General features: G+C 27.9%; 2 protein-coding genes and 1 long non-coding RNA gene across 7 annotated transcripts in view; 1 reads left to right on the top strand and 2 right to left on the bottom strand.

The window, feature by feature from the left end:
* The first annotated feature begins 6826 nt into the window (after window positions 1-6826).
* Window positions 6827-12130, top strand: LOC102681429 (glucose dehydrogenase [FAD, quinone]-like). The gene is made up of 5 exons (XM_006620053.2): window positions 6827-7701; window positions 8761-9116; window positions 9207-9572; window positions 10513-10877; window positions 11214-12130. The coding sequence occupies exons 1-5, from the start codon at window positions 7124-7126 to the stop codon at window positions 11574-11576; spliced, it is 2028 nt and encodes a 675-aa protein (XP_006620116.1). The 5' UTR covers window positions 6827-7123; the 3' UTR covers window positions 11577-12130.
* Window positions 10466-11023, bottom strand: LOC116186147. Its single transcript, XR_004151101.1, has 2 exons — window positions 10920-11023; window positions 10466-10809 (listed from the first exon to the last, which is right to left on the bottom strand). It is a non-coding gene; the product is annotated as an uncharacterized LOC116186147 (long non-coding RNA).
* Window positions 11980-20961, bottom strand: part of LOC102670818 (uncharacterized protein DDB_G0272420-like) — a 10723-nt gene continuing 1741 nt past the window's right edge. For 2 of the 5 annotated variants that reach the window (XM_031512552.1, XM_006620061.2), the window contains exons 2-9: window positions 17374-17808; window positions 16759-16887; window positions 15440-15580; window positions 13583-13711; window positions 12488-12748; window positions 12313-12408; window positions 12173-12244; window positions 11980-12094 (exon numbers count right to left, since the gene is read on the bottom strand). In XM_031512552.1, coding sequence (XP_031368412.1) covers window positions 12015-12094; window positions 12173-12244; window positions 12313-12408; window positions 12488-12748; window positions 13583-13711; window positions 15440-15580; window positions 16759-16887; window positions 17374-17500 — 1035 coding nt within the window. In that variant the 5' untranslated portion in view covers window positions 17501-17808 and the 3' untranslated portion in view covers window positions 11980-12014. Of the gene's footprint in view, window positions 12095-12172; window positions 12245-12312; window positions 12409-12487; window positions 12749-13582; window positions 13712-15439; window positions 15581-16758; window positions 16888-17290; window positions 17809-20098; window positions 20354-20961 lie in introns of those variants that run through there. The other 3 variants (XM_006620060.2, XM_006620063.2, XM_006620062.2) reach the window with 3 other exon arrangements.

A 20961-nucleotide genomic window follows, 5' to 3' on the forward strand; every position in this document is an offset into this window, starting at 1 on the left:
GGGAGGAAAGCGGAAGGAAAATAATTGATTCGCTTCTCGTCAATCGCTAATTGAAGATTGTAAAGTTGAATGTATTAAAGTTCGAGCAATTTTGTAGATATATAGAGACATTGTTTAATGAGAAAATATATCATATAATTTATTTTTTTGTACAAATTATACGAATTTAAAGTTTTATTAACTGGAAACGGAATTTATACGTATTATAAGAAAATTTATTATGAAATTTAACTCCTTGTATAATCTCTTAAAGGGGACAAGACTTTTTATTATTTATAACGTTCACGTAGTACTTAGATTAGTTATTGAAAATCTTTATAAGGAATATATTTATTAAACCGATTATTATCGAGAATTCGAAATTATATTCCAACAAAAGTTCTTAACAAATTTATTTTCCTTCAATTTCTTACGAAATATTTCTTTTATCATAAATGATAACGGAAATGAAAAAGAAGAAATAAGATTCCCGATAAAATGGAAATTACGAAGAATCATAAAATACAGAGAAATTTTCCTGGAAATTTAAATTGTACGTTTGAATTTCGAGCTATAAGACAACCGGTATTAATTCTTCCACGTAGGATATCTTACATATGCCGCAAGGAATTCAGAATCCTTGGTTCTCGGAATCTCATGTTCCACATATCCGCACATACCACACCGCCAGTCTGCAAGCTGTGCTTTGTAATTTTGTCCTTCCACTATCTTTTGTACCAGACTCGCCGCGCTCTCACTTACAACTTTCTAACCAATGTAGACTGTATGATGAGTGATTGTTTAATACTACACGTGTATGTGCTTTAAGCCCCCGAGGTCATCGTATGAGTGGAAAATCAAGAGATGTTATATGTCTTTTAATATCCACATATTCATTGTTGTAAATCGATATGAGGAATGAATAGATGTAGTTCATGTAAATATTTACGTATTGTTTTGTCTTGCAATGTTTTTTACTGCGTATACGAATGAAATTTATTCAGCAAAAATCGTTGTTCAAATATATAAAATATATAAAAATTTTTTGGATTCTTTACAAGTCCAAAATAAAATTATTTAAAAGTGAAAGTTTTATTCGAGTTAGAAATACGAAAATAAATCCTTTTTTGATTTGTTAAAAATTAAATTTATATTAATGAGTGGAATTATTTTTTATTCTTATCACCGTTTTTTTTTAATGTTTATTATTGTTTTCTATCAACCTTAAATTATAAAGATATATAGTAAAAGTTACATTATTTAAATACCCTAATATCATTTCATTAAATTATCCAAATACATTATTTCTATTCACAATAATATAAGCATACATCATTCCATATTATTATAATAATGAAAATAATATTTAATTTGAAATTAACATGTTTAAATATATATATATATATATGTGTTAATTATTAAAAGAAAATCAAAAATATTAAGAAATTAAAAAAATGATAAGAGTGTTGTATGTAGAATTAATAAATGTATGTGATATTGGAAAATCCATAATTATTGATATTATATTAAAATATATATTATATATTTATGTATTTGTATAACTTGATAGTTAAAAAAATACAGGAACATTAATCTTATAATAAAAATCATTTATTATTGTCTTCAAAATGTAAAATAATTGATCTAAGAAAAGTCACATTTTTGTAAAAAATTTAATATTTTGATTTAATAATGTAAATTTGTATAACATCATTGCATTTTTCTTCAATTTATAAAATTGTTTTTTCTTCGATCTTGTAAAATGCAATGTTCGAATATTTTTTAAAATAATTATATATAATATGCACTGTACATTTGTCAAAATTACCATATAATAAAGTATCAATAGAAATGAATTTATGGAACTATTTAATTCTAACCTATATTATATCAAATTGAAATTGTATTACATATCTAACAAAATAACTAAATTATTATATTTTTATATTAATTTGCGATTTACATATTCTATGTATACATAACCTATTATAAAAAATCTCCAAATAAAAAAAAAATATATATATATATTCTATGATTCTGTATAATATGGAAACTGGCAATTTTAAAATATTTTATTACATTTCAAACGATTATGTATCAAAAGATTAAGTTATATAGGTTGGATAAAATGCCAATCGTGAATAGACGGTCTGTTCGACGAGGAAAAGATCAATATAATATCTCAACGATCATTTCCTTTACGAAAGACTATCCCATTTTTACGGTACGTATGCATTCGAACAAGATTCCCTTATCTTATCTTTACAAACAGACATTGCAAAAAAAACATCTTTCCTCGATACTTAATTCGTTGTTGAATCCTTTCCATACGTGCGAATCTCGTCGCGATGGTAAAACACGATTCGACAAAGCCAATCTGATAAGAAGGTATAGTTAACGATCATATATCCACCGTGAGTAAATGAATAATACAATTGGTGCTTTACACTGTGCTATAGATCCCCAGGTTACATACTTTTCCTATGTAAAGAGGCATCGCTAAGGTAAATACGGCCGAGCATTGACTGAACGTGTATGTAAAACCTTGAATCGAGGTTAGAGTCGAGGTCGAGAGATCGGTCGATTAATGATACTCTTGCACCGTATGTTTGCGATTTTTCAGTTACTTAGTCGGCGAAGCTAATGTCATCGGTCACGTTACCTCGTTTATCGTCCTCACTCGCGTTCGATTTCGTCACGAAACGAACCGTACGTTTCCCTTCACGGTTGAACAAGGATAAGGTGACCTCCGGTGATAATGAACGTTATACCGTCATACCTCGTTACCTTTGAAATTACACGACCACGAATTTATCGAGATTATGTGACGGAATACGCGATATCGTATATAGAAGATAAACAAAAGAATCGAAATAACGAAAATCGAAAATATAGTACTCAAAGGTACTTATCCTATACGTATTATATATTCTATTGGACAATCTGAATGTAAATTTGCATATGAAACAATAGTCTCTCTCTCCCTCCCTCCTTTCAACATTGGTTGGCGTGTTGAAAGTTACCTCGATATATAATAAAGATTTCAGATAGATTTCGTAAAAGTTTCATGTCCTACCTCGTATAACTGTACGTACATGTAGCCGTGCACATACGTTCATACACTTTTATTACTTATTCAACGATGCACGTAAAAAAATGTGCACGAACGATAACACAGATATTAGAACAACTACACAGATAATACGGACGTATACGCACAGTGGCAAGGAGTGAAAAGGAAGAGGGGGAAAAATACACGTACCTGACAATACGTAATCCTCTGTTACTTGTCCGCTCTTCCCTCCGGAAACATTTATCTGCATTATCTTTCTGGTGGACTACTTGTAGTGACTACGTCTGATAAACTGTTTCCCACCCCCATCACGAACCAGCTACCGATCCTTGCGATACCATCCACCAAGAATACACTACACACTATTCTACGCGAGGAAAGGAATCACTTCTCCCTCCTTCTCTTTCCTTCCTTCTCTCCCTCCTCGTAACTGTAACTCTTGCTCCTTCCGTCCCCTGCTCTTCCTCTCTTTCTTCCTTTTTTCCTTTGTCCTCCTCTTCTTTTTTCTCTTCCTCCCGATTAATTTACCATTCGATTGTCACAGAGGTACACTGTAATGTTCTTTTTTGCTTCAAAGGGTTTACGGTCACGAAAACTGCGCAGAGTCGTATAGAGCCGCGCAAGATGAGAAGAGGCTTGATCGGATCGAGAACATATAGGATCCAAAGTGACGGTCGGTGAAAAAAAGAGCAAAAGTGCGAAAAACGGACCGGTCAGTGACGACGGTCGATAGGTGGTGGTGACTTTTCAACCCGTGGATTATAGCACATTAGTGGGATAAAATCACGGATAACCGATTGAAAAAGAATCGAAGAAGGTTTAGGCAAGAGAAAGAAATCGCGAAATTGATCGAGCGAAAAACCGAATGTTTTGCAACGGTTCAAGAATCGAACACGATCAGTCACGTTCGCCGGATGTAGCGCGAATAGAGGGTTGGTCTTGCGCGGCAGCGCGCTCACGCGGTCATCCGGTAAACTGACAGACCACCCCTTGAAAGACCTCCGAACTAACAGCCTTCCCACCCTGCCCTTTTGCGGCTGCGCGTTCTCCTGAATCCGCTGCCTCTCACCCTGGTGCCGATGTGTTCTACTTCTCCCACCATTGGTTAGCGATGGCCCTTCGATATTCTCCCATTGCAAATTTTCGAGCAACTTGCTCCTACGAGGACTCGCGAATCTCGGGAATCTCCTTTAAATTTAATCTCCATCTTCCATACCTTGATTAATACGATACACTGAGTCTCCCATCCACGCTCCTTTGTTCTTCGATGATAATCTAATATAATGTGTGATTAAATTCGATTATCTAAAGCATCTATATTATCCAGATTGTCTAAAGTAGATTGCTCAAATTATACACTCTCTAAAGTTCGTAAACGTCTCGTAGTCATAGCTATATAGAAACCAATTCCTTATTTCCACGCCCCATGAAAAATATCCCACCAATCAGTCACTGGAAAGAAGCTCGATCGTATCTGGCCTGTGACCCCGCATACCAACATTTTCCGTTAAAAAAGGCTTTCCACTTTATTTCACTCCCGATTCTTCTTCGTTGACTCGATCCTTTGGGGAAAGACTTGGGGGACTGCTTTTCAGAACACTTTGAAAATTGCTATCCACCTTGCAAATCGAGTTCGAACGAGATTCCTTCGAAACTCTCAAATCAACGATCGAATTCTTAAATTGCTCCACTTTTGATTGGCTCGATTTCCAATATTTACTTTACCATATGAAAAGATATCTGTATGATACTCATTTCTATCTTCTAAATGAAAGATACATAATATATCTTTCAAACAAATTATTTATATTCACAGTTAATTTACTTTGTTCATTTTTGATTAGAATTAATATAATCTTCAAAAAACATATACTGCATTTCAAAAGAGGTATTGTTAAGATTATTCATGTTTGTTCAGCGAGGTTATATTTCGATATTAACAAAATCACTAATTAAATGTGTTTCTACGTAAAAATTTTACATTCATTATGATTTGATTACAAAACAAACAATACACACAACACTTTGGATACATATATTTTAACACAGAATATTATCAGATACATAATTTCGTAAATAAATATACACGAAATTCCTTCATTGTTACCGCGTTTTTGAAATTCGTTCGACTGTAATTTCCTTTAAACATGTTAGATAGAGCCACTGAAAATCTTATACTCTTAGAATATTGAACAAGCAAATGTAATGATAAAATTTTTAAATGTTATTGAAATTTAGTGTACGAATCGTTTATATGTAAATAATATTATTAAAATTAGCAATTAATTAATATAATTCATATTAAAAATTAGCAATTAATGAAAAGTTTATAAAAAGTATATAATATAATATTATATTATATAATTATTTATGATCAATTATTGATTAATCAATTGATAATCATTTATGAGATTGTTGTAGATTTATTTTATTTCTCATTGAATTTTTATTTACAATTTTTAATAATAAAATTTAATTGCAAATTCAATCACTATCCATATTGTTCTGTACTGAATCGGTAACACTGAATTGGTAAAATGAAAATAGTTAGATATTTTTATCTATAATATTATTCTCAAATTTCATTGATAAAAAAAACATTATATAATTTTTTTATTTTATTTATATTTAATTTATGATATATATACTTATAGTTTTAATAAAATTTTCTATCGCTTGTATTTACATCAAATAAAAGGATTCCTACTTTATCATTATTTGAAAGTAAAGAAATTATTTTTAGCAACAGAAAATATGTACGAAATATATGAAAACATATAATATAATCGTTTAAAGACAGATAAGATATTCTGTTTCCATTATCTACAGATTCTGTTTACATACTTTTTTAGATTAATCAAATTTTAAAAATGTTACATTTTAAATATTGATTTGACTGATTGATTTGATTGATTACAAATATAAATTATATAATAAATTATTTATATATATAAATTTATTATATTATATATATTATTTAATTTATTATATTATTATATTATATATATTATTATAATATTTAAATATAAAAAGTAAAATATTTTTATAATTACTTAATATATTTATACTTTACGAAAGATTAACAATAATTAATTAATTTTAATTTAATTTTCTTACAAATTTTCTTAAATTTCGAAAATTATATATCTTCAAAAGTTTAGTTTTCGCTTTCTGCAAATTCTGTTTATATTTTAAATAATAAATATAATTACGAATAATAATATTAATAATATCATTTAAAACATGGAATTTCATATTACCTCTCAATTATACAAATATTTAATTATATAAATAATAAATCTTTATAATATCATGAAGACAACGTCCTAATTTTGTTATTACCTACTAAAATCTCATGTAAAAAATTCTCAATTTTCAAATTATATATTAATATTGACATTTAATATAAAACTAAGTATAAAAAAAAAAGAATGTACAATGCAAAATTAAAATGTACGACTCGTTTCACATTTACATAAGAACGCGTTTCGATTCTTAATAAATCCTAATTAATCTTCCATCTCTCGCAATATGACTTTTTGTATAATTTCGTGAAACTGAAACAATTGAAAATCTTTGAAAGTTTTATCACAATATTTTTGTAATCAATCAATCTTCACTAATTTTATATAATTTACAGTTATTCGAGAAAGATTTGAAAAGTCATTCGTTCAATGACTTCTTTATTTCTGTAATTCATTTTATACACATCTGTCATGCGACTCGCGTCATTATACCTTGACCATATTAACAATACAAACACCATCAAGAATTCTAGGTGTCTCTCATGCAAGATACCGATCGTGTCGAGCAATTTCGGTTCGAACGAAGCACAAAGATCGCGGGAGTCGATGACGATGGGAGGTTTCAACCGAGCTGCTTTTCAACCAATCATTTTCAAATCAAATAAATATACTTTAAACGTCGATTAAAATAACGTGTCCGTTCAGACATATAAAACTACTATTACTACTACTGTGACAAGTGCCAAAGTGACAAACAAGTGTTTCTCGTTTAATTTAATATTTATTTTTCTTTTTTTTTTTAAAAAAATCAAATTAAATTTCTATAATGTTAAAATTATTGATAGTTGCCTTGCTTCTGTCCTGCGTACAATCCATTATCCCTCCCACAATTCTGAAAACTATTTATTTATTTTTTCTCGGAATTCTAAAAGGACAAGATGACTCGGTCCCCGATGAAACGTATTTCTCCGAAGAATACGATTTCATCGTAATCGGAGCTGGTTCCGCGGGCTCCGTTTTGACGAATCGGTTGACGGAAAATCCGCAGTGGAACGTGTTGCTGCTCGAAGAGGGCAAAGATGAGATTTTCCTCACAGATATACCATTGCTTGCTCCGGCTTTGCATGTCACTGACTACGTCCGCCTGCACAGAAGTGAACCGAGACCCCGAAATGTGGATGGGACCGGTGGTTACTGTTTGTCGATGAAGGATGGTCGTTGCAATTTGCCAGGGGGTAGAGCGGTCGGAGGGAGCTCTGTGGTGAATTTCATGATATATTCGAGAGGATCGCCGAACGATTACGATAATTGGGCCGCGCAAGGCAACCCAGGGTGGAGTTATCGAGACGTGCTTCCCTATTTTATCAAATCGGAAAATTGCAAATTGCTGGATCAAGATATAAGGTAGATATTATTATATTAGAAAATTATATTAGAAATTATATTAGAAATTATATTAGAAATTATATTAAATTATATTAAATTATATTAGAAATTCAATTTCGATGTAAAAATAATATATAAAATATATAAAATAATATATTCGTGATATAATAGAAAGATTGCATTTCGAATTGCGATTTTAAAGAATAAATACATGGATTATATATGATCTGTGTAATAATTTTAAAAAGATAATGATTTTTATAATTATAATTGGTAATAGAAAAATATAATATTTATATTTATATATGGATCAACATCCATTAGAAAAATTATTCTTCATCATGAAAAGCATTTGATCTGAAAGAAATTTATTATGAATTTTTAATATAAAATCAAATTTTTCAAGGCTGCAATTATGTATAATAATAATACCTGTCATAATAATACCGATTATATTTGGTAAAACCAAGGATAGAATAAATTATAGTTAAATAATTTAAATGATGTTAATAAATGATGTATTTATCGTATTCTTTTAAACTTAGTTCAAAAAATTATCATATCTTTTGTTCATCAAAAAGAAAATTTAAATGAGAATTCATTGAAAATATATAGAAAATAAGAAAGAAAAATGAAACCTCGCAAACAATAGATGATATATCATTAATTAAATAATTTTATAATGTAATAATAATAATTAACAATTAAATTGATTATTGAATATTGAAACTGAATTCTATTAAAATAAAATTAATAATAGAAAAATCATACTTTTCTACATTGTTTCAATTCGATTGAAAATATAAATGGAATACGACTTTTGCAATATAAGTATTAAAGACAACAAAGTTGTAAAATGTATTAATTGCGAATACGTGACTGAACTGTGAAATATTAGAAAGTGACAACATGCCAATGTTTGCTTAACAAATCTTTAACAAGAGGATGTCAGTGTCTCAGATAATGCTCGTTAAATAGAATATTTCTAGCAATTAAAAATGAAAATTTCGTTATATAAAATATATATATATAAATTAATTTATATTTATACAATAATATTTGACACGAATCTTCCAGATTTCATGGCCATGGAGGATATTTGGACGTGATATCTTCTCCATACGTCTCGCCTTTGAGAGAATGTTTTCTTCGCGGTGGCGAAGAATTGGGATATGACGTAATCGATTACAATGCAGCCAATGTAATTGGTTTTTCGACAGCGCAGGTTCATCTCAGGAACGGACATAGAGTTAGTGCGAGCAAAGCGTTCTTAAAGCCCATTCGTGACAGAAAGAATTTCCATTTGTCCAAATTGTCTAGGGTGACAAAAATCGTGATCGATCCAAAGAAAAAAGTGGCCGTAGGCGTCGAATTTATTAAAAATGGCAGAAAACGATTTGTCTCTGCTAATAAAGAGATAATACTTTCAACAGGTGACCCAAAATTTCTTACACGTATCGTAGAGATCGTAAAAACCGTTTTACGAAAACGTTTCGAAAGATAAATTTCTTACGTTTATTTAGGCACTTTAAATTCACCACAATTGTTAATGCTCTCTGGAATAGGACCCAAAGATCACCTCGAATCTTTGAATATCGATTCAATCGAGGATCTGCCGGTCGGATATAACCTCCAAGATCATGTCAGCATGTCCGTGTTGACTTTTCTCGTAAATGAAAGCGTGTCTATTGTTGAACCCCGGCTTGCCTCGAATCTGGCCAATATTTTGGATTATTTTGTCAAAGGAACTGGCCCCTTAACAGTACCAGGAGGAGCAGAGTGTCTTGCGTTTATCGATACGAAGGAAGATCGATCTATCCGGTTAATGAAAAAATTTCAAGTTAATAATACGGAATTTTATGATACGAATCACTTCAATGACAAAAAAGGTAATATAAATTCGGATTGTAATCAGTGTAAGCGTATCTCTCCAAAAGTTGATTCTTTTTGCAAAAAGTTTTACATAGATTGAAAGTATATTTGGAAAGTTAATAGATATGATACTGATTGACAACAATAATAACTTAAAATTTGCAGTTATATGCTTTTTATTGAAACAATTGTGAATTAGTAAATTATAAACTTTCAATTTGGAATTTTGATATATATATTCTTATAGCAATTTTTGAGTTATATTATATTGCATTTTTAAAATTTTTTGTAGTTGCATAATGAATTTGAGGTATTAGTATATTATATATTAGTTTTGAATTAATCTTAGTTTGAGTTAGATTTAAGATAAATTTAGATAGTAAATGGAAAATATAATTATAATTCATAATAAAATATATTCAAGCATAATTCGTATTTATAAGAATATTGTTATTAATAGATATAATTGAAACGAATAATTTCTTGAAATCAACGTTTAAAATCGGTAGTGGCGTAAGCATCAATATGTCAAGGTTAAAATCATTGGAGTTACGTTTTTTTAATTGTGTAAGAATAATTGTGATATATAAATAATACTGAGATCTGGGAAAGATTCTTTTATTTCTTGAAAATAAAACACATATTTATATATTGATATAAATTGTAATATATTATATTTAAAAAAAAAGAATATATAACAATTTTCATAATTTCTCTCTATTTTATAATAGAATGAATATCTTGAAATAAAATTGCTTAAAATTTAAATAAAATGTCAAACAATTGCTAATGGAAGAATCTACTAGAACTATCAAGCAAAAGTTATTTATATAGACATATTTTTAGTTTCTAGATATATTCTCTGACTATTTAAAACTTTTTACAGAAAGAATTAATTTTCAAAGAAATATCGCATCCATATTTTTGTATTTAATTATATGCTCTCTTATTTTCCAGCTTCTCTTCCCCCAAATATTACTACCATCACAGTAAATTCCGATTATTTGAATCGTTCAATCTCAAACGAAACGAAAGAAACAAATGTTCCCGACATTGAACTGGTTTTAGGTATAAGCGCTCTAACTGGAGATATATCGGGTAGTTACAGAGGGCTTCTGGGCTTGACAAACGAATTTTACAAAGAAGTTTTTACTGGTTACGAAGGTTATGACGCTTTTTCCATTGTTCCGGTCCTCTTGCAGCCGAAAAGTAGAGGGAGAGTTACCTTGAAAAGTTGTGATCCATTTGACCGACCTATTTTCGAGACAAATTACTACGAACACGAAGACGATCTCAGAACTATGGTTCGAGGCATTAAAAAGGTTGTCACTTTCTATGTAACATTTATCTTGGTAGCTGTTTACCTTGTACTTCACAATCACGATTCTTCAGTACATATTTATGCATTCTTTTAATATTTATTTCACGCCTTACTATTGCGACTGTCGCTTTTTTTTTTTTTTTACTGTCATCATATTACTTATACTTATTACTTATTACTTATACTACTAATACCACTTATGATAATCATCATTTCTTTAAACTTCTAAATTTCTAAAAACTTCGCAATTTATTCAATTTATTAAATTTTTTGATTCATGCTCTTTCTTTCAGAAAATTTATCGATTTCATGAAATTATTTAAAGTTAATTTTTCAGGCTATAGAAGTAGCATCGACCAAAGCGTTTAAACGTTTCAATGCGACGTTATTGCCAGTTGCGTTTCCAGGATGCAAACATGTCCCGTTCGGTACAGATCCGTATTGGGCTTGTGTTGCTCGGCAAGTGACCACGACCCTAGGTCATTTCGTAGGAACGTGTAAGATGGGCCCAAGGAGGAACTCTGGTGTAGTGGATCACAGGTTACGAGTGCACGGGATCAATGGTCTCAGAGTTGTGGATGCCAGTATAATCCCTACCATAGTAACAGGCCATACGAATGCGGTTGCTTATATGATCGCTGAAAAGGCTGCGGATATGATAAAAGAAGATTGGAAAGTATTGAATTCGGAATTCGATTAAATGTTTGGAAAATTTAGGAAAAAAAAAAAAAAATATATCAAATGTTAACAATAGTAATATAATATCGATATGTGTATATTTTCATATAACTTATCTTTCGTTGTTGTCCATAACATTACTATGAAAATAATTACACGACCTGTCATTGTCATGTTATGCGATAATATTTATTAATCCGCGTTTTAAAAGAAGAGAAAGTCATTATTGTTCTGTGATGTGAATAAATATGAATCGACTGATAGTTAATACACAGAGGAAATGGACTTATCTTTGGTAGCGATATGTTTTTTTTCTATCTATATAAATATAACGTATTTACAATAAAACAAAAAATATTCGAATAAATATAATTGTACAATTAAAACATTATTATACGTTGATAAAATTGTAAACAATTGTATTATTTTTTTAGATTACTTTTTTCTAATAGCACGATGCTCAAAGTATCAAAAAAGTCGTGAAAAATATAAAAGGGAGAATTCGAAAAATTTGTTGCCAAGAAATTGTACTTTCAGCGCCTGAAAATAAATAGAATTTATTTATTATTCGGTATAGAGGTGAAAATAATATTCACTTTTTAAAAAAAGAATAATTACCATTGTCGCTATATCGGATGCAATCGTATAATTCCTTTGACATAATGTAATCCTTGGCGCAAACGCATGTATCTGAAAAAAATATAATGTTCTCAGGAGAAATATAATTTTCGTTTAGGGATGAAAAAATGAATCCATACTGTCTATGCAATCGACGTTCATCACTTCGGTAATGTTGGAATGCCTATAAGTAATGGTGACGCAATCTCTATGACTTTGACATCGATCGTTCAACACTAAAATAATAATTTTACGTTTCTTTACGAATTCTTTTCTTTATCTTATCGACACTCGATTTATCCCAGTGGTACTCACTCATATCTCTGAAACATACGGAGCCTCGTTGATGGAAATTCTCAATGCAACTGCATTTACCATCAGGTCCACATTCAGAATCTTTGATGCCTAATTGGCATTGAGAATTCTCTTGACACGATTCCCCCACAGAATTGCGAACTTTCAGACATTGTTTGCCATCCTTCGATAGTACATGATCTACTTTGCACGAACAAATATCGATGCATCTCGAATTCTCCGCCACGCATTCGTAATCCTTGAAACATTTTTCCCCTAATTCTGTCAAAAACATGTCAAATATTTCGATTTTATTCTTTGTGTTTTATCGTCACGAAAGAATTAATTAAATCACATGAAAAGCTGTAATTCCAAAAAATTTTAATCGAGATAAATCTAAAATTTTTAAATTTCGGGTATTTATTAATTTCTGAAGTATTAATGAAAATCTTTCAGTATCATACGTTAAAAATATATCGAATGCTGTGTATGTTATTAAAATCAATTTTTTTCAAATAGTCAAATCGTCAAACGTTAAGCCAACATCTAACTTTATCTTAGTATCTATAAAATATATCTAGAATCTACCAAAACTCTGATAACACTTATTCTTAAGAAATTAAAAAAATTAGTATAAAAAAACCAATTTGCAAATAAAAATATTTGATGTTCATGTGACAATTGCTATTATTTTGAGCATGTTTTGAGCATAAATTAAAAAACAATCTTGTAATTAATTGAATATTGGATTATAATTTAAAAACTAATATTTGCAATTTTGGAAACAATTGAAAGTTTTACAATATACAATATTCTTTATAAGAGATATACAGAGATCATTCTTTATAGGAGATTCTACAGATATCAAAATCTGATATCTATTATATATTTGACTTGCATCAAAGATAGTTACATTTGCATAGAATCGAATATAATAGTTTCATTTGAATAGTTTTTCATTAATATCCTAATAAATCCTAATAAAGTTCAAATTTTATATTTGCAATCCATTCCACTTTTTCTATTATTCCTTCAAATTTCAAATGTCGACCGACTATAAAAAAAAAACCATTTGAAATTTTATCCATCTAAAATAAATTGATTGGAAATACTTACCAATACTTGGTATGCAACCATCATTGCGAGGATTAGGATGATACTTCAAAGTACACGCACAATATCCTGTCACGCAGTAACTATCTCTGATGTAGCAGTTCCGGTGCGTTTGACAAGGCTCTCCTAGACCTGAGCAACAATATATTTTGATTAGAGCTTGTAAACGAAAAATTGAAACTATGATGTCATTGTAAAAAGAGAGCTGTAATACCTTAACAATTATGTCGTATATGAATATGAATAGTTTTCATAACTGAAATCATCGTACAATAAAAATAATATAATATAATAAAATATATTATTACTTAATAATATTATAATAATAATATAATAATATTACTTAATAAAGATATAAGAATAATAATATAGTACATAAAATTAAAAATTAAAATAATATATGGATATAATAATTATATAATGTAATGATGTAATAATGATAGAAAATTCGTGCCATTTCAATAATGAATTAAGCTTTGAGAAATGCATTACTTTATTTTTTCATTCTGGAAAAATTAGAACAAAGAATTATTTGAGAATATAGCTCATTAAAATGATAGAAAAATCGACGTATCTTACAATATTCCATTATCATTAAACTATCATTTCTATAATACCAGATACAGATAATCTTAATTTTATGGTTTCAATTCAATGATTTTTAATCAATAATAATCAAATTAATGTGCCATGAAAAATTAATAAATTTTTGTACGTAAATTAGAAAATAATAAATAACTACATTGATTTCTAATGTCTTTCTCGCAAATAATATATTTTAGAAAAAAATAGAAAAAACAAAAGTTTAAAATTAAAATTCTTTATTTAACGTTTGTTTAAATTGATATTCATATCTTTTATTTTACGATAGCTAAAAATTTAACGACCTCTTATAAGATAAGGTTTAATGAACAGAATTGGAGAAAAAAATTTTTGAAATTGATAAATAGAAATATTTGTATTTCTTTAACTAATAATTTCAAGTATACTATATCATTATTAACTAGCTTCATATAAAAGAATCTCAAATAAAAGTATAATATTTAATAAAAATTATTAGAGAAAAAGAAAAAACAAGAAAAAAAATATATAGTAGTTTGTAAATAAGACAAACATATAAAAATATGACTGACATAAAATAGAGCTTCATTATTTCATCTAATGTAAAAATAAATGGAAAATAAATCATTCGATAAATAAATTTATCAAGCAAAATTATTAAATTCATCCTATATATTTAAATAATTTTATATATTATTTTTCTCACTTACAAACTATTATAAATCAAAGAAAAAATTTTCAAAAAGAAAATTGAACAAAACTCTTTTTGGCATATCATTAAATGTTGTTTAATTGGAAAAATAATTATTTTATTTTCGCTTTAAAGCAAAAAAAAAGATATATTTCTTCTAAATCAATTGTTAAAAAAATATATTCCTATTTCAACAAATCAAATAAATATAATAAATTTTATATGCCAAAGAATTTTCGTAAATTTAATTTACGCATACCATGAAATAAAAAAAGCATTGAAAATCACTACTTCTTACTATATTTAACTTCTTAAATAAAACATAGAATTAAATTAGTCGTTATTAACACATGAATTTAAAAATATCATTCGTAGATGTTCAAATAATATTTCAAGGATACTTATATTAGATACTCGCCCGATTTAATGAAGTAATCGCATTAAATTCTCCGTTAAATTCTCGCTTAAAATATTAAAAGATATTACATACAGCAAATACATTTTACCCGATTCGATGAATCGTTTTCACGAAGGCGGTGAAATAATTATAGCGGGACTCGCCTTGCCGATGAGATTCAGGAAACGCAAAGGAAGTAAAGTGCACTCACCTACAGACTCGTAACACCTTCCTTCCACGTAGTGAGAACCATCGGAGCATTGGCAGATATTTTGTCGGCACTCCGAGTAAGGAGCGAAGGTCACGCGACACTGAACGTCCGCCTCGCAAGGATCTCCGATAGCATTCGCAACTGGAAATAAATTCTCAAGTCAATTCGATCCCAATTTTCATGCTAGTTTCTGTCATTTCGTTAGGCCTGTCCGTGGGAAAATCGAGGAAATATAGTTGATTTGTCGCACCGGCGAGCATGATGAACGACACGCTCTAGAAGACGGAAAGACCGTGAGAAAGGGACGGCTTGGAACACCGACGAAGGATGATGCTCGTAGGATCACGTTTTTCGAGGTCGGTGACACTACGTTCTAGCTTACCGTTGAGAACGGTGATTAATCGAATTTTTTTATTCAAATAGGTATAATCGATTTTCAATGTTTTCGTTGAAAAATGTTTGGAGTGGAATTTCCAAGTATCTAACAACAATGTCTAGTAAATATCTACTTTTCTACTATTCTACTTATATATTATACTTTTCTACTACTATTCGTTCTTATTGCGTGAGATTGACAAAAGGCGACGAGAAAAAAGTTGATGAATCTGATTCATGGTCAGTCGCAAAAATATTCATTTATATATTTTGAGAAATTTGATTTTAATAATAATTTTTGTATACGTAGAACATAGTAGATTATATTTAGATCTCTTTCGGTATGAAAAATCAATTTTTAAATTTTTATTATCTTTTCTATTTTTTTATATGCATTTTCAACTGGAAATATTTTTTATAGCAGAGTAATAAATCATTAAATCATTGAATATTTTATAATTTAATAATTTTGCTCCATCTTATACAAGATTATATTTGAAAAATAAAGATAATATTGAAAATAATATTTGAGTTGTTGATTTTGTTCTCTTGAAATTATTTCATTAATTGAATTCATATAAGATATATTTATGCGATTATTATATATCTGATTATAAATAAAATTTTTTTTATAATTCTCTTATTATTTTTTTTCCCTAAATAATTATACGTTTCAAATTTTTTTAAAACTCGTAGAAATTATCTAATATTACCTTTTATCGTTATCATTTTTATTCGATTCAATAAATACATGGAAAAAATTAAAATAAAGTTGAAATCAACAACAATTTAATAAAAATATAAATCATGAAAAAAAATTATTAATAAACATACATGAGAACGTATAAGGATCACATAATTTAAAACATGAGTTAATCACGTAATCAAATCAACGTCAAACACTGACAATAGGAACAATACGAAAGATTCTAGAAAAATTTTACCTTTGAGGCATTCCACGTGCGTGCGATTTTTATAGACAATGTAATTTTCCTTGCACAAACAGGCTTCCTGGTTCCAGCAATAAGCATTCTTCATACAATCAGCGTCGTATTGACATTTCGCCAATGTCTCTGAAAAAATTCATGCAAATTCATATTACACGCATGATTTTTAAAATCCAAACGATGAAAACGTAATAATGCATCGTCTTAATGCAAATTTGCATATTCATTGTCACATGCTACGTGCTTCCAACGTATGTTTCATTCAGCGTGAACAGAACTAATTATCTAATTGTGCACAAAGATCGATCAGATTTCTAAAGAATAGGGTTCTAAAGGGGATCGTGGGTCGAGCACAGGGGTCTACGTGATAGAGATGGGCAAAATTTTAAAATTAAGAATAAAATTACTTCGATTCAAATAATTCAATCGTTCAAATTATCGAGATAATCACTATTAATTATACGAAAAACTATAAAAGCTGCGAATAAATTATCATTATTATTATTATTATTATTTTAAACAAACTTACCATTTTAAAGCAATTTTATTCGAAATTTTTAAATAATTAATTTTTCAGCACGTTAATGCCCAACTCTGGTCGCATATACATACGAAGTGGCGGTGTTCGGTTGCTGCATCGCGGCGGTTGTTCAGTGACGTAAGAAATGGTCGCGCAGACGGTGACAGGCACGAGGACCAGGATCCTCGAGATCCCGACCACCGTCCTGGTCGTTGTCATTCTGGTACCGCCGTTGAAACGTCTTCCTCTCGGCGTCGTTTCATCGGCCCAAATCGAATGGTCGTCATTCCCGATGATCTCGAGAAGGATCTCCCGCCAGGCCGCTTGATCTTGATCTAGCCAGACCAATGCTTCACTCGTTATATTTCACCGTCTTCTGTGTACGCTCTCGCTATCGTTGCGTGTTACGCAACTCGACAAAGAAGATCCGCTCTGATGGCGCGGCTCACGTTAGATTAGATGACGGCATCGTTTCACAGCGCTTGTTCACTTGTGTCCCCTTCGTCTACCGTGATTATCACCAAATTCTATTGAGTTGGTGAGAAAGTTTATTATAAAAGATAATGATTAGTTTGGTGAATGGTATAAGTGTAAATCAATTTATATAATTGTGTATTCAAATATCAAATCTTTAAATCAATTTAATTTGATGAATGAATCTTTAAATCTTTATGAAATCTTTGTAAAATCTGTATAAAATTCATTATTATGTTGTAGTTCAAAATTCGATTGAATATTGTAAATAGATTTCAATTTTTTTATTGATATTTTTTTCTTATTATTATCATTCAATGTTTATTTAAAAAAAATATAGCAAATGTTTTTCATTCTTTTCATATTTTTTTATTCATATTAATATAAGAAAGATAATACAGAAACTATCTTATATTATGTTTAAATGCTTAATTTACATTTATTTTTAAATTCATTTATTTTTAAATTCAACAATAGAATATTTTATAAACATAGAATATTATTATATTACTAAAAAATGATTTTATGATCACAAGTATATATGATATACGATATACGAACTATGTGAAATTTTTTTATCTTATCAAAAATCAATATAACTTTTTCACCAATCCAATAATTAATCAACAATGATTCTTTATCACAATGCATTTCCCAAAAACAATTGTAAGTTTTTGGATAATTCACATTTTTGAATTTAAATGGATTTATCTTTGATGAATAATAATCTGGTTTTTCTAAAACGATGTTTTAGGAAGATATTTAATTCAAATTTGCTAATCGATATGTGATGTACAGTGGAATTTTATACTAAAAAGTTGAAAAAAATTATTTTTGCATGTATATTACAATTAATGATAATTTGGATAATTATATAATTAATAATAATACTGAAAATGACATACCATGATCATTCTTATTAACTCGTAAATTATTTTTTGTATGAAAAAAGATTTCTTGGAAAAGTTGATATTATAATTTGATATTTTTATTAATTTTCTTATAAATGGATATATATGAAATATATCAATCTTCATCCTTTTTTAAATGGAATCATATATTTTTTAATAAATTAATCGCAAATTTTCCTATAAAAGAAATATAGATATATATATATTAATATATTTATAATAAAATATTATCAGTTTTAAGAGATAAATCAATTAACTTTGTAAAATTTCGTATGAAAAACAAAATACTCTTATGTTTTATTTTTCACATAATATAAAATTCTAATTAAATTATTAATAATATTTTATTATATAGCTTAATAATTTTGTTATAGGGAATCACAATTTGCAATGATTAATGTATTAAAAAATATATAATTCCATTTAAAAAAACAAAATTAATTTTTATATATTTCATTCTTTATTATACGTACATTTATACGTACAAAAAACTATGATCAAATTATCTTCTTCTATATCATGAAATTTTTAAATAAAATATTTTTCATGCAATAATTAATTTACGTTTATTTTAAGTGATTATCTTACATGACTTATTTTATATATTAATACCATAACTAAAAAATTTCAAAATTATTGTATAATTATAATTATAAAAAAATTACTAAATTATTAATTATTTACAAATATTCTAAATTATAATGAAAATAAATATAAGATTAAAAATTGTCTGAAAATACATTACATATTTATCTAATAAATGGAAAATTTCTATATCATAAAAATATATATAATTTTTATAAAATATGTTTAAAATTGATTTTCATTTAATTTTTTTTAATGCAAAAATCTTATTATACTCCATTCCTGAAAATTCGTTGCCATTATTATAGGCATTGACCAAAGTAGGGCATGTTCTAACGATCGTAACTTAAATCAGGTTAAACGTGCTTGGATAATATAGATGATACCATTTAAACTCTATCAATTGTAATTAAGCAAAATTAATCGCAATTAAGTTCCTTTCTAATTTGAATATCGATTTCAATTTAACTCGTTTATTCATATCACCCATTATATATATCCATGATCATTAAACAATCGATGCGATTTCCAATAGGTTATGTTGTTACTGTATTTAAGTAATTTATGCACATATTTTATGACATGATATTCACTAGTAAGAAATATGCACTAAATCTTTGTTATCATAATTAAGTTTAATTACACAATATTTTTATAATTTTTAAATATTCAAATAATATTCAAATAAATCGTAAAAGTAGCTAACCTTTTCTTTACATTAAAATAAATAGTTTAGTTTCAAAAATACTATATTAGTATTTAGAAATCTTTTCAATTTTGATATTTAATATTAAAAAAAACAAAATAATTGATATTTTTAAATATATAGTATTTTCTAAATAATTATCGATGACATCTTTCAGTCATTTCCAACTCGAAGCTTGCCGATCGATGAACGAGGTTAACATATTTTGCTACCATAGTTTCAGTCTATTACGCAACGATACTAGTTTTATAAACAGAAGCCATTATTATATATCACGTTGAATTCATTTTCATTGTTTTCGACATTGTATAGTGCATATTTACTTCGAGGAATTTTATTCATTTTTTCTCGCACCAATGATTTACAAATAGCTATCAAAATCTTTGCGCATTTTATCGTAATTGTCGATTCATTCATTGTCACATATGTATTTTAAACAATGGTATTTTATTAGAAAATTATATTATAATTATATAAATTATATAAAATCTTAATTCTTGAATAAATATCATTTTTCTTAACTAGGTTAACACAAATGATCACAAAATTTACTATTTTTTATTAATTAAGAATAATTATCTTTCAATTGTTTTTAATACAAGCTTTTTCTATTCACATAATATGTAATCTATTTTTAATTGTTTATTTTTAATTAAATTAACATTAAATTAAGTTAACTAATGTTAACTTATGACTGAATTGTTATAAATAGATTGAATATATTTAAGTAAAATAATATTGAATAAGATTAAAAAAATGAAATAAAGATATGTTTTCTCAAATCACAACCATTATATTATATAATATTATATATTATAATATTGAACTGAATATTTAATGCTTTAATACAAATAATATTATATATTATTTGTATTCTGCAGATTTTTATACATTTAAATTTTGTATAAATGTATAAATATCCAATATGTATATATATGTATATTATATCTTTTAAAATTACATTCGAACTAAAGTATTATTAAATGTATATATATATATATATA

This window comes from Apis dorsata, unplaced genomic scaffold (assembly GCF_000469605.1).
Source record: "Apis dorsata unplaced genomic scaffold, Apis dorsata 1.3 scaffold_470, whole genome shotgun sequence".
NCBI classification, from domain to species: domain Eukaryota; kingdom Metazoa; phylum Arthropoda; class Insecta; order Hymenoptera; family Apidae; genus Apis; species Apis dorsata.

Bases quoted from the DNA above. Each gene is read 5' to 3' on its own strand.
- LOC102681429 (XM_006620053.2), top strand. From the start codon at position 7,124: ATGTTAAAATTATTGATAGTTGCCTTGCTTCTGTCCTGCGTACAATCC. The intron at 7,702-8,760 runs GTAGATATTATT...CGAATCTTCCAG, and splicing joins TTGCTGGATCAAGATATAAG to ATTTCATGGCCATGGAGGAT. The intron at 9,573-10,512 runs GTAATATAAATT...CTTATTTTCCAG, and splicing joins TCACTTCAATGACAAAAAAG to CTTCTCTTCCCCCAAATATT.